We start from the raw sequence: 13,896 nt of genomic DNA, 5'->3' as shown, positions 1-13,896 counted from the left end.
GTAAGATTTGCCTGTATCTATTTCTTTATTTTCCATTTAAATAACACGGGAAAAATTTTTTTTAATTTTTTAATTTTTATTACTTTGGAACGGTTCATCGTAACAACAATCTGAAAAATGATATTAGTAGGAAATTTTACGCTCTACAAAAAACGTCTGAAGACCAAAGTTCCTCAGATTAACGGCTTCAAAGATATCCGCGGTCAAAGATAACACTAATTAAAAATTTCAAATATTTTCCAATAAAATTACAAAAAAAAATATCACATGCTATATTTTTATTATTTTTTATGTTAAATTACTTTAATTTCGTTAACCTGAGACTGTAAACTTTTTTTTTTTACTAATTAATTCAATACTTAACTCACGAAATGCACTAATATATAAATATAAACGTTAAAAATGTCACATAAATGATTTTTTGGTCTTTCTTATAACAAATTTATTTTATATTTTATAAAATTTATAAATTTTTGTAAGAGGAAAAATGTAAAGTTCCTTATTACTCAAACTCATCAAACACTCATCATTGCATATTATTCAAAATAATATGAAAATTCTGTAAATACGTTAAATCAATTAAATCTACTATAAAACTTGATCAAATGTTTTTTATTTGAAAAATATCAACAGAACTTTATTTAGCTCTGTCGGTACAGAGTATTATACTCATTTAATTTGAGCGTTGTAGCTAATAAGCTCTGTGTTGGTAAGCCTGGTTGTTCGGTACTAACTTCATTTAGTTGCTTTGCTTTTAACGCTTTACTATATCTTCTCGTCATTGTCTTTGTTCACTGATACTGACTGTTTTTTTAATCCGTTATATTATTAATTTAATTAGTTGAAATGTATTAGTTATAAATTTTGTGACCATAATGGTGAAAACAGTGTACTTGATTGGTGATGGTGTTAAGTGAATTAGTTGGAAAAAAATTACCCTCTCTGAAAGAGGTTATGTCGCTTTTATTTTATTATCTTGATACGAAAAATTTTTCATTCAAAGAAAGTATATCAATCACTATCAACAAAGTTTTTGAAATTTGGTGTGCGGCACAAATCCCGACAAGAGAGAAAAGAACTGCTTTTTTGAAACTAATCTCAAATCACAATCGATGGAAGAATTTACAAAAAAACCGTAAAATGAAAAAGTCAAAGCCTCAAAAAAAAAAGGAATCCGTTTTTCAGGATGAATTAAATAAACTATTTGATGTAGCTCATGCGGATGTTTTAAATATACTGGACAAAGAAAAAAGATTATTTTATTTGGGACAAAAATCTTCCAGTCGACGTGGTTTTATTTCATATAATTCTCAACCAATTTTAGAAGATGTCGAAGACATGGATGTTGATATCAGCAATTATGATAATAATAACAATAATAGTGATAATAATAGTGAAGAGAACATTGATAGCAATGATAAAAACTATAATAATAATGGTAATGATAGTAATAATAATGTCGGAGAGTTTGATAACGACAATGTCAACTATTATTGTGCAGTTGAGACTGATGATGTTGCTAATCATAAAATATCAAGTCATCCATCTCAATTATCCCAGAAATCTTTGGAAAGTAATACTTCTCGTATAATCTCTGAATATGAAGATGAAATGCCAAAACAACAAGTTCCAAAAATTGATATAATGACACTAGAACTTGCTGCGGCTTTGGATAGAGCTAACGTGACTAGTAGGATGGCGACTTACATTATTGCTGCTTTATTATCTAGCTTGAACATTGATTGTGCAAGCGTAAACTTTAGTCATGTGACTATTCACCGAGCAAGGGAAAAATTCCGGAAAGAAGCGGCGTTAAATCTGAAGACTAATCTGGAAACTGACAATTATGTACTACATTTTGATGGAAAACTGTTATCAGATATTACAGGTACAGAACAAGTTGACCGGCTTCCGATTATTTTATCATCATCAGGTAAATTTCAACTGTTAGAAGTTCCTAAACTAGAATCTGGGACTGGACAAAACCAAGCTTCGGCTATTATTAAAACAGTAAAACAATGGGATATTAATACTGACAACATCAAAGCATTGTGTTCTGATACTACGGCGTCAAATACGGGTAAATAGTTTATTAATAAAAAAAATATAACATAATTGAAAAGATTTCTCCGTACTACTCTAAAAAATCGATACTTCACTAGCAATTCTCATTTTATTTTTTCAGGAATCAGAAATGGTGCGTGTGTATTAGTAGAAAAGGCTCTTAGTAGAAAACTGTTGTACTTGCCATGCCGACACCATATTTTTGAAATTGTTCTTCGAAGTGCATTTGAAGTATACTGACCTGCTTCGTCTGGCCCAAACGTTCCAATTTATCAGAGATTTAAAAAGAAGTGGGATGAAATTGACCAATCAAACTTTACGGCTGGTATTTGTGACAAAAAAGTTTTGGAAGTAATAACACCAATCAAAGATGAGATTTTGAAATTCGTTAATAATCAAATAGAAGTAAAATTTTTTAATCCAGCGCTGAAGAATTATTAACTGACGTTAAAGTGGAAAAGAAAAATGTATAAAGTTCAGTATAATTGAGGAGCTGATTTTCAAAAGGGTATCTTTTCATATTTTAAAATACCAGTTTTCTGAACTTTTAAATACTAATTACTATGAGAATTATGAACATTTATAAATGAAAATCGAATTGCAGCTTCATAACCGATTGCACTTTATAGCTAAATTAAAAAAAGTTCAATACAAATATTTATAATTGAAGATAACTAGTTTTTTTGTCTCGATTAATCAAAAAATCAAAAGATACCCTTTTGAAAATAAGCTCCTCAATTATCAATTTTACTCTGATTAATTAACTTGCCGTCGTGATTAAAAATATTGAAAATCAGTTTCACATGACTGTTATACTTTCAATCATCTTTAACGATTAAAATTGCGTTTGTAAAATATTTTACAACTTTTACCTCACATCAGTTAATAATAATTAGTCTTCTCAACTTTGAAATTGCGATATAATCAATTTCATTTTGACTTATAACTTTTTTTGTAGATGGATCATTGTCGAGACGATTACTGTGAACTTCTGGAATTATCATTAATATTTTTGGGTACTACTACCACAAATATTACATTTAAGCATCCTGGACCGGTCCATCATGCAAGGTGGATGGCTAAAGCAATATATAGTTTAAAAATTCTTTTATTCATAAATGAATTTCATCTTACTAAATCGGAAATAGATGGATTACGAGAACTTTGTTTATTTATCATAATATTCTATTTAAAAGCTTGGTTCACTGCGCCGTGTGCTATAACAGCACCTAATAATGATTTAACTTTGATTAAAGAATTAATTTCATATGAAAGATTTAATAATAGTCTTTCACAGACATGCTCACAAAAATTAGCCGATCACTTGTGGTATTTAAACAACGAGCTGTCTGTTTTATCTCTCTTTGATAAAAATGTTTCAGTTGGAACAAAAAAAAGAATAGTTCATGCTCTTAAAAACTGTAAAGCCAATGAAACTACAACAAATCGCTTTATAATAGATAAGAAAAATTTAGAGTCATTATTAAATAAAGATCTTAGTCAATTTGTGTCTATGAGATCGATTAATATATTTGAATCGTTTGATTTGTCGTATGAGTTCATTGATGAGGATGTTACTTTGTGGCCTCACAATCCGAATTTCTTAGAAAACTTGGAGTATTTCGGAAAACTTCAAGTTGTGAATGATGTAGCAGAACGCGGCGTGGCATTGATAGAGCAGTATAATCGATGCTTAACGAAAGATGAAGAACAGCTTCAATATTTGTTGCAAGTAGTGACAGAACATAGAAAACAATATCCTAATTGCAATAAAAGTAATTTTATAAAACTGTAATATTTTCAAGTTGAAAAATTGTTGTAACAAGTTGTAAATATAGTTTTTTGTTATAAAGAATTAATTGTTCAATTAAATTTCTTAATATTTAGTAAAAAAAAAAAAAATAAATTTGTTATAAAAGAGACCAAAAATCATTTATGAGATATTTTTAACGTTTATATTTATATATTAGTGCATTTCGTGAGTTAAGTATTGAATTAATTAGTAAAAAAAAAAAGTTTACAGTCTCAGGTTAACGAAATTAAAGTAATTTAACATAAAAAATAATAAAAATATAGCATGTGATATTTTTTTTTGTAATTTTATTGGAAAATATTTGAAATTTTTTATTAGTGTTATCTTTGACCGCGGATATCTTTGAAGCCGTTAATCTGAGGAACTTTGGTCTTCAGACGTTTTTTGTAGAGCGTAAAATTTCCTACTGATATCATTTTTCAGATTGTTGTTACGATGAACCGTTCCAAAGTAATAAAAATTAAAAAATTAAAAAAAATTTTTCCCGTGTTATTTAAATGGAAAATAAAGAAATAGATACAGGCAAATCTTACTATTGATATTAAGAGCTCACATGGGCGCCAAAATTTTTGTTTTTAGGTATACTATCAATTTTTAGACACCAAAAGAAAAAAAAAAAATCGTCTTTTTTTGAAACACCCTAATATATATATATATATATATATATATATATATATATATATATATATATATATATATATATATATATATATATATATATATATATATATATATATACATATATACATATATACATATATGCATAGATAAACTTTTTCACCATTAGTATTTTTGGAACCTACTTGACTCAAACAGATAGAAAATGTTAAAATTTTTGTAAAGTTGCGTCATGAGGACAAATACAACAGTTAGATTTTTATAAAATCTACTAATAAAATTTTTGAAAAATCACGGCTTTTAACTTTTTTTCGGATACTTCATATATTAACTTGCTGCTTTCATTCAAAGTTCACGTAACCCTTCATCTTGATCATATCTAGTAAATTCGATCAAAAAATATTGAATTAATCAAGCATAATCACGAGCAAAACGTTAAAAAGCAATCCTTATTGATTATTTTCAATTTTTCGAATTCTTGGAGAATAATAGAAAACCTGACTTTTTCGAGCTTGAAAAGCTTATAAATATCAAAGTTCTCGAAGGTATTGTCGGGCTCAAAGAGCTTGAACATATACTAACAATAATGATTTCGAGCTCCTCGAGCTCGAAAACAACGAGAAGTTTCGGGCTGGCCAGCAGGATCAACCGGATTCCAAATTTTTTTTTTCGGAACTTCCAATGCTTACTGTAGGAAGTTGGAAAAAAAAATAACATTTGCACTTAAATTATTCATAATAAAAAGAAACAATCAAAACATATACTAATATAATCATTAATAATCAAAAGTAAAATTGAATCAATCTTCATTTTTTATTAACATCAATTTTAAATGTAACTAAAATGGTTTATAAATTTTCTTGAATCAATGATAAGGATCAATTAAAGTAGTCTCAGAACCATTGGAATGTTGAAAATAAATTGATAGTTATGAAGTGTATCCGAACATGTAAAAAAAAACGATTCTTCTCATCAACAGTAAAATCAACACTGGTACAACAACAACTTAAAACAATTTTATATGGGAAGACTAAATTAGCAGTAGGAAATTAATTTTTCAAGGTTTTATATTGTTTTGGACACATGCATTGATCGAAAACCGTCACATATGGTACATCACAACTATTAAATAATGAACTTATGCAAAATTATGACAAAGAAGCTACAGCAATATTAAATAAGCTTAAAATTACAGCAAAAAATATCATGCATATGCATTAAACAATAGCCTTAATTAAAGGTGTGAAACAAATGAAAATTTGTTCTGTGGCTTACAGTGGCCTGAGAAACTCTAGTGGCATGCGTCATATTTGCTACAGAGTTGGCCTCTTCTACGCTGATAGTAGCACTTCTCGCATTACCGCTGATCAAGTATGCCCCTCCACCCCCGCTAACAACAGCTTCCTATCAAAAACCCATTGCCATTCATTTGTTAATAATGCAAATCAACAATACTTGTGATAACGATTTATCGTTAAACTAATTCCTCTCCATATTATGACACAATTACATTATAGTAAATATTTTTCTATAATTCCAATTTAAGTTATCCATTTACTAATTGTTTCTCATTCATTAAGGGGTAGGGGGGGGGTATAGGCTAAATCGTAAAAAAAAAGTTTTTTTACGAATTTTTTTGAGGCGCATGGATTGAGCAAATTTATTTAAACCTTCTGAACATTATCAAGTATGGATTCAACAACATTAAGTAATTTTTTCATGCGAAAATATCCACAAACAAGCCTGTAACGGAGCTTTACCAAGAACGTTTTTTGAAATAGACGATTTGCGGTGAGCACTGTATCTTATCTGGAAATTATCCAAAATAGAAAACCCTTGAAATTTAGTCGAAGCATTGTTGAATCTCCTCCCCTCCCCCTAACGTTCTCTGATTATTTTCTTTTCATTTTTTGTGGTCATTTAAAGTTATGCTATTTTTTACGAAAATTTGCGGCATTTTGTAGGTGGAAAACCCCCTTGATGTAACAAAAATTTTAAAACTTAACGTTGGGGGGAAATATTTTATGCGCAGAAAGTGTGTACCAAGTTTGAAATGAAGCGGTAATGTAGTCTTTTAATAGCAGTACTCACGGACTTTAAAAAAGTAGTTCCGAGGAAAATGCGTTTGAAGTTTTAGAAGAAAAAAGTGAAAAAAAGTTTTTTTTTTTTTTAACTTAGTTGAGGAGGGGGTGGAAAATCTCCCCAAGGCACGAAGGTTCCTCTGGAAATTTGATTAAAAAATTTTTTTTTGTTTTTAACTTAAAGGAGGGTAACGCAAGGATTGCTCTAATTGACTTGAAATTTCAGGACAATATTCTCGAACTATAAGAAAACCAAAAAAAAAATCTGATTTTACAAAAATGCTAGCCTATACCCCCCCTTCCTTAACGGGTTTTCTCACATTTAGAAATCGAAAAATTGTTTTTTTCCTTCATTATAACTTGGCCATCGCTTCATACAAAATTAGTGCTAAAGTTGTTTGCAATTTTGAGAGTTTTATAAGAAATTATGACAGTAGTGCAAACCAGTCTTGATGCTTTGATTAAAAACAAAATAATTGTATGAAAATGAATTTATTGATTTAAATTAATACATATATTAGGGCGACCCAAAAAAGCCAACTATTTTTTTTTCAAGTCTCTTATGAAAATTTGTTGGCTTATGATGTTTTAAGAAGCCTCTCCAAAAATCAGCTCGATAAAAAATTTTCAAGAGGTCGCTCACGAATTTTGAAAACATCAAAAATGATTGAAATTCAGATTTTTTATTTCAAAATTTTTTCTTATTAGCAGCAATAGTTTCTATTTGTGAAATCATGAATATGCTGAAAATTTCAGCCCAAAATTTAAATATTTAAACGGTGCTCAAGAATTTTGAATATTAACTGATAATATGTAATTAATACTTTGAATTAGTTTTCGTATTTTTTTATCTTAATTATTGTCATTTCACTAAAATATAATTTTTGCATAACTAAAATTATACAGGTCAGTCTTGAACAATAAAATTTTGTAAGTTTTGAATAAGCGAAAAAACCTAAAAATTGAATTAAAAAATAAAAAAGTATGTAAATAACTTATTATTTCTATTTCTCGGGTTATATTTTTATTCATTGTGATGTAAATTGATGGTGAAAAAATCGAGAAGCTTTATTATTAATATTCAAGGGTCGCTCGAAAACGTTCAAAAGACAACACTCGGAAACATTCAAAATTCTTGAGCGAGGTTTAAATATTTAAATTTTGGGCTTAAATTTTTAGCGTAGTCAACATTTCACAAATATAAACTATTGCTGCTAATAAGAAAAAATTTTGAAATAAAAAATCCGAATTTCAATCATTTTTGATATTTTGAAAATTCATGAGTGACCTCTTGAAAATTTTTTATCGAGCTGATTTTTGGAGAGGCTTCTTAAAACATCGTTAACCAGCAAATTTTCATAAGAGACTCTAAAAAAAAATAGTCGGTTTTTTTGGGTCACCCTCATATATATACATATTCTAAAAAATGTAAAATTTATTTATTTTCATGACGAGTCAATCATGTTATGATTAAACTAGAGCTGAAAAAATTAATAAACAAACTCAATACTTTTGGTAGATTAGAATTAGATAATTGATTTTCTTTCAGATGGACGCTTCTCTACTATTTGCATTTTACATAGTGATTAAAAAAATTATGGGTAAAAAGCATCTTAAATAATTTACTATCTTATCTTTCTGTAAAAAGCATTTTGTTACCCTCAGTCGATAATAAATAAATAAAATTAAAAAATATCATATGAAATGATTACGTGAAATATATATTTGTAAATTATGAAAATTATTCATGAAAATTCTTATTGTTAATATTTTTTAGCGTACTTTACGTTTTTGAAATTGTCAAAATTATGCACTGTAAAGTCGTGTAAAACTATGAGATGCAATAGCTTTTCGTCAATATATTTTATAATAGATTTATTTTCATTAATTACGTTATTTAATTTTGGTATTATTTTTGATGCACATTATTTAACAAATTCACAAAATTTTGATCACTTGCGTTATCTTATTACTTGATTCACATAAGGTATTTTCACATATCGTGCACGTAAAAAAATGTGTAGTTCAATTTACTACAAATGGAGTTCCATCTACTACACTGACTAGTAATATATAGGATAACTACAAGTTTAGTAACAATTACTAGTATACTGTGGTACACAACCTGTAGTACCATTTACTACAGTAAGTAGTTATCAGAACTTGCATTAAATAACCACTGTGGTTTTTTTTGCTCCACAACATAGTTGAATATATTTTATTCCTAATGTATTAATTAAATATCTGTTAGCTAACGATCATTAGTTTTTATGATATTGAAAAAGTTGTAACGGGGTAAATTCGAATTTACCGAGTTCAATTAAGTTTAAAATAAAATCTATTATGTGTACTGTCGGTCATGTGACATTACCACTCAGGGTATTCCGGGTAGGTACTGACTAGTCGTCCGGAAATGGAAATTTCACTTGCTCGACCGTCAACCCCACTTAGAGTTAAGTAGGAGAGAAAAAGACAACCAAAGTCAGGAGGGAGCGAGCAATTATAAGCTGGGACCGGAACGAGAATCGGGCATTAACCATCGGAACATCCGAATCGTTGAGACGTGGGAGAAAACAACTAAGTAACGCCGTAACAGAGGCTATAACAGACGCCGACAAATTAATTATACCAGGTAATTATTTAATTAATAGCTTGAGTTTATTGTGGAACCAAGCGAAGACATTTTCAATTTTTATTAACAAATACCAGGCAAGTAGCCGGTAGGAGAGAACGGGTAGAGAGTTGAAGGAGAGAGAGAGAGAGAGAGAGAGAGAGAGAGGAGATTACAGAAAGAGAGAGAGAGAGAGAGAGACAGGAGATTACAGAAAGAGAGAGAGACGAGACAACAACAAGACCTAAAACTTTACGAGGATAATTACCAGGACGAGACAAGGGAAAACACCAGGACAGAATTGATATTGGGAAGTGTTTCAAAGGTATTTATAAAATTTATTCCAGGCGGTAAGCCGGAAAATTTTATTAAATACATAGCATACGTCTGGTAGCGTCGCGTCTTAGCATTCGGAAACAATTACTCGCAAATTAATTAAATAATTTCGTAAATAAAATTTCATAAATTATACTCGGACGTAATTATATAAAATTAAGTAATTAATTAACTCCAGGCAGGTAGCCGGAGCGATTATATAGTCAAATATTTCCAGGCAGGTAGCCAGATATATTCTAGAAGTTTCCAGGTGGGTCGGGTAACTCACGCACCGGAAACTGTTAAATCTAGTCATAGCCTCTAGACGAAAATTAATTAATTATAAGTAAATAAAATTAATAAAATAAATAAAAATAAATAAAATTAATAAGAAATTGTTTCGGGAAAAATTATAAAAAGGTCCGCGGTCGTAGTTACTGATAATATTTAAATAAGTAAAAATTAAATAAATGGAAAATTAGTCAACTAAATAAAAGAAATAATTAAGGAAACTCAGGAATTAAAAAAAGAATAATTACTGCGATGAGCAAGTACCTGAAAAGGAGCACGGGATAAAAGCTGATAAAAAATGGCGGAACTGGAGTTAAAATGAAGCGGTAACGTCGCGATGAATTCACTGAGGAAAAATCATTGTGTTATTGAAGTTAAAAAATTATTGGTGATAAAAGTAATAAAAGGAATAACAATAAATAAAAGTAGAAGAAAAATCAATTAATAAATTAATTAATAATTATACAATTTTTTAAATTAATTAATTTATTTCTTGCGGGAAAATTAATTTACATTCAGTGTGTGTAAAATAAGTCCAGGGGACAGAGTGAGTGTGTGAGAAAAAAGAGATAAGGATTTTAGTGGAAAATTTAATAATTAAGTATCGCGAAGGTTAAGCGATTTTTAAAATTATTGTGCGTGTGAGTGTGTAAAATTGCCAAAGGTAGTTGGTCAATTTTGATAAAGAAATTATCGCGGGTCAATTAATTAAATTAGGTTTAAGTGAAATATTGCGGGTTAATAAAAAAAAGGTTGTAATAAAAGGTATAATATTATAAGGTTTCAATAAAGTTATATAAGGTATAAGGTTATAAGTTTATAAAAGGTATAATGTTGTAAGGTTCATAAAAGATATAAGGTCATAAGGTTTATAAAAGGTTATAAGTGAATCAGGTTTATAAAGGTTAAAAAGGTTATAAATAAAAAGGTTTAAATTGTTAATCGGAGAAGTAAATTATTTATAAGTTATCCTTCCTCATCCTTCTCTTACAATTAAATAAATTACACCGACCCTAACGATCTAAGATCCGGTTCTGGGAGACCGTTATCACTTCCAGTGGCGCCCTTAAGAAGGTAAATTAAGGACGACCAGAGTAACAGCATAGCCCTGTTATAAAGTTATAAAAATACAAAAATTTTTTAAACTATAACAAAAAATATACGTTAAAATATAAAAAAAAATATATTTTAAATAGCTAACTTTTGGTTAATTTTCATATATATTGTATATATTTTAAATATATTAAAAATATATCATAGAATATATAAAAAATACATGTGGGTCATTCCACCAAATGAAGTTATTTTTACGGGGCGACCCTCGACGATTTGATTCAAACTTTGTGGAGTCTTTCCATGTATTTAAAAAAAAATTCTCTGAAAATTTGAGCCTTTAATATGCAGCAGTTTCAAAGTTATGATTTTTTGAATTTTTTAAAAATTTTTGTTTTCAACTTTTTCATTACTTTTTTTGAAGGAAACAATTTAAAAAAAAAAAATGATCACATAATAGTTTTTCATAGGAAAAATTCTCAGCTTTCCAACAAAAATATCCATTTTTTATTTTAAGTTACAGAAGACCCTTTAAAAGTCGTTTAAAATAGGAAAAACGATTTTTATGACTGTGCGGTGCTTGATACATCTAATTTGATATTTTTTTCTGAAAGCTGAGACCTTTTCCGACAAAATATGTAATTTTCCCGATGTGCATATTTTTTATTTGAACAAAATTAAATGAAGTATAAACTCCCAATGATTAAAAAACTTTAATTCTTAGGTTTTTTGAGGATCTTGATACATTTTTAATACAAATATATCCTTGGCTATTAACAATAGGTAAGAAAAAGTGTACTGCTTGTGTTCCTTTCACCGTATTTGACTCTAAGTATCGTACGTCTAAAACATTTATTTTCTATAAAAAGTCATTATTCCTTGATTAAAAGAAACGATTCGAAACGATTTGTAATGTTAAATGCTCATAAAAAGGGTGATTAAAAAGTATTTAAAGTATTCAAAAGCATTCAAATGTATTAAAAATTTTTTTTCCAATCGTTTTAAATCGTTTCTTTCAATAAGAGTTGGTTATAGAAGTGAAATCAACGCCGGTAAAATTTTGAATAGCCTGGATGCATAAATCTTGCGGTGTGAGGATACGTTTTCTAGTATGTATATGCAGTAAAGCTCCTGCAACAAAAATTATAACACTATTTTTCATGATACCAGCATCAAAGCTTCAAGTTTAGGAATTAGTGATTTGAACTTTGATTCTTGGGTCTAGTTCAAAAATGATTTCAGGCTATTGATGTTATCTCCCTCAATGACGGTTCTAACTTTGTCAACAAGTTTTATAAAAATTTGTGTAAATAATAAAGAGCATTTATGGTTTTTATTTAATTATAAATTGCAAATCATAAGCTACGCATAGACTTATGGTTGAACACACCATCGATCTTTAATTAACTTAATTCTAACTGACTGCTGCCACTGAAACTAATTTTTAATGCAGGTAATCATGAAAAAAATAGTGTGTAACACGAGATGAAACACGACTTCAGATTGCAGTTATTGTCAGCTTTTGCCTACGGCTTGAGCAGCCCACTTCACTTTTGTCTGATATCGTTTTGTTTCATCTCTTGCCACACAATGAACCAATATAGTTTGATAAAACGATAAAATCAATGACTTGTATTTAAATGATTATTGATTTTGTTCAAACAAAAAATATGCACATCATGAAAATTTCATATTTTGTCGGAAAAGGTCTCAGCTTTCAGAAAAAAATATCAAATTAGATGTATCAAGCGCCGCACAGTCATAAAAATCGTTTTTCCTACTTTAAACTTTTAAAGGGTCTTCTGTAACTTAAAATAAAAAATGAATATTTTCGTTGGAAAGCTGAGAATTTTTCCTACGAAAAACTGTTATGTGCTCATTTTTTTTTTTTTTTTAATTGTTTCCTTCAAAAAAAGTAATTAAAAAGTTGAAAACAAAAATTTTTAAAAAATTCAAAAAATCATAACTTTGAAACTGTTGCATATTAAAGGCTCAAATTTTCAGAGAATTTTTTTTTTTAATATTTGGAAAGACTTCACATGGTTTGAATCAAATCTATGAGGGTCGCCCCGTAAAAATAACTTTATTTGGTGGAATGACTCATGTATAAAAATATAGGTATGGTAATATGGAAAAACATATATTAGTAATATATTTTAAATCTATAAAAAATATAATTATGAAAATATAAAAAAAATTACATAAAAAATATATTTTTAATTCAACCAACAACCTCCTCGGAATAAAATAGTAGTGGCTACTCTCTGGGATAGTACTGAGTACTTTCTAAAAAAAAAAATTTTAGACAGTACTGTATGCTATCTAGACTGTATCCACTACTATCTAGGCTATATCCACTTCTGCCCGGGATAGTACTCAGTACTATCCAGAGAGTAGTGGATATAGTCTAGATAGCATACGGTACTGTCTGAAATTTTTTTTTTTTCAAAAAGTACTCAGTACTATCCCAGAGAGTAGCCACTACTATTTTTTTTTCCGTCTAGGTGAAAAAAATATTAAAAAAATCTATTTTTTATATAATTTTTTTACCTAGGTTATTGGTTGAATTAAAAATATATTTTTTATATAAACTTTTTATATTGTTATAATTATATTTTTTATAGGTTTAAAATATATTACTAATATTTTTTTATATTACCATACCTATCTTTTTTTTATATTTTTAAATATAAAAAAATTTATCTTTTGTATATTTTTATACATGTATTTCTTACATATTCTAAGATATATTTTTAATATATTTAAAACATAAAATATATATACGAAAATCGGCCAAAAGTTAGCTATTTAAAATATATTTTTTTTACATTTTAACATATATTTTTTATAATTTTTTTTCATGGGGGCACTCATTTTTAATTATATATATTATTATTTTTAATTATATATATTATTATTGCATGCTTCGATTTATGATTATATATATTATTATTTATAACATTTTATATTATTTATAATATCAAATGTACTGACAGGAGTCGAGGTTTACCCACAAAATGGAGTAAAAAAAGTTGTAGGTGAAGCTGTTA

General features: G+C 28.2%; 1 protein-coding gene across 4 annotated transcripts in view; it reads right to left on the bottom strand.

The window, feature by feature from the left end:
• The window catches only part of LOC103575181 (DNA-binding protein RFX2), a 246,426-nt gene that overhangs the window by 53,737 nt on the left and 178,793 nt on the right, over positions 1-13,896 (bottom strand). For 3 of the 4 annotated variants that reach the window (XM_053737591.1, XM_053737601.1, XM_053737599.1), the window contains exon 7: positions 5,771-5,899. The exons of the other annotated variant lie outside the window; for it this stretch is intronic. In XM_053737591.1, coding sequence (XP_053593566.1) covers positions 5,771-5,899 — 129 coding nt within the window. The remainder of the gene's footprint in view (positions 1-5,770; positions 5,900-13,896) is intronic. 4 annotated transcript variants of the gene reach the window in all.

This window comes from Microplitis demolitor, chromosome 1, assembly GCF_026212275.2.
Source record: "Microplitis demolitor isolate Queensland-Clemson2020A chromosome 1, iyMicDemo2.1a, whole genome shotgun sequence".
Classification (NCBI taxonomy): Eukaryota; Metazoa; Arthropoda; class Insecta; order Hymenoptera; family Braconidae; genus Microplitis; species Microplitis demolitor.
Note: the sequence above shows the minus strand (reverse complement) of the source record. Positions and strands in the feature narration are given on the sequence as shown.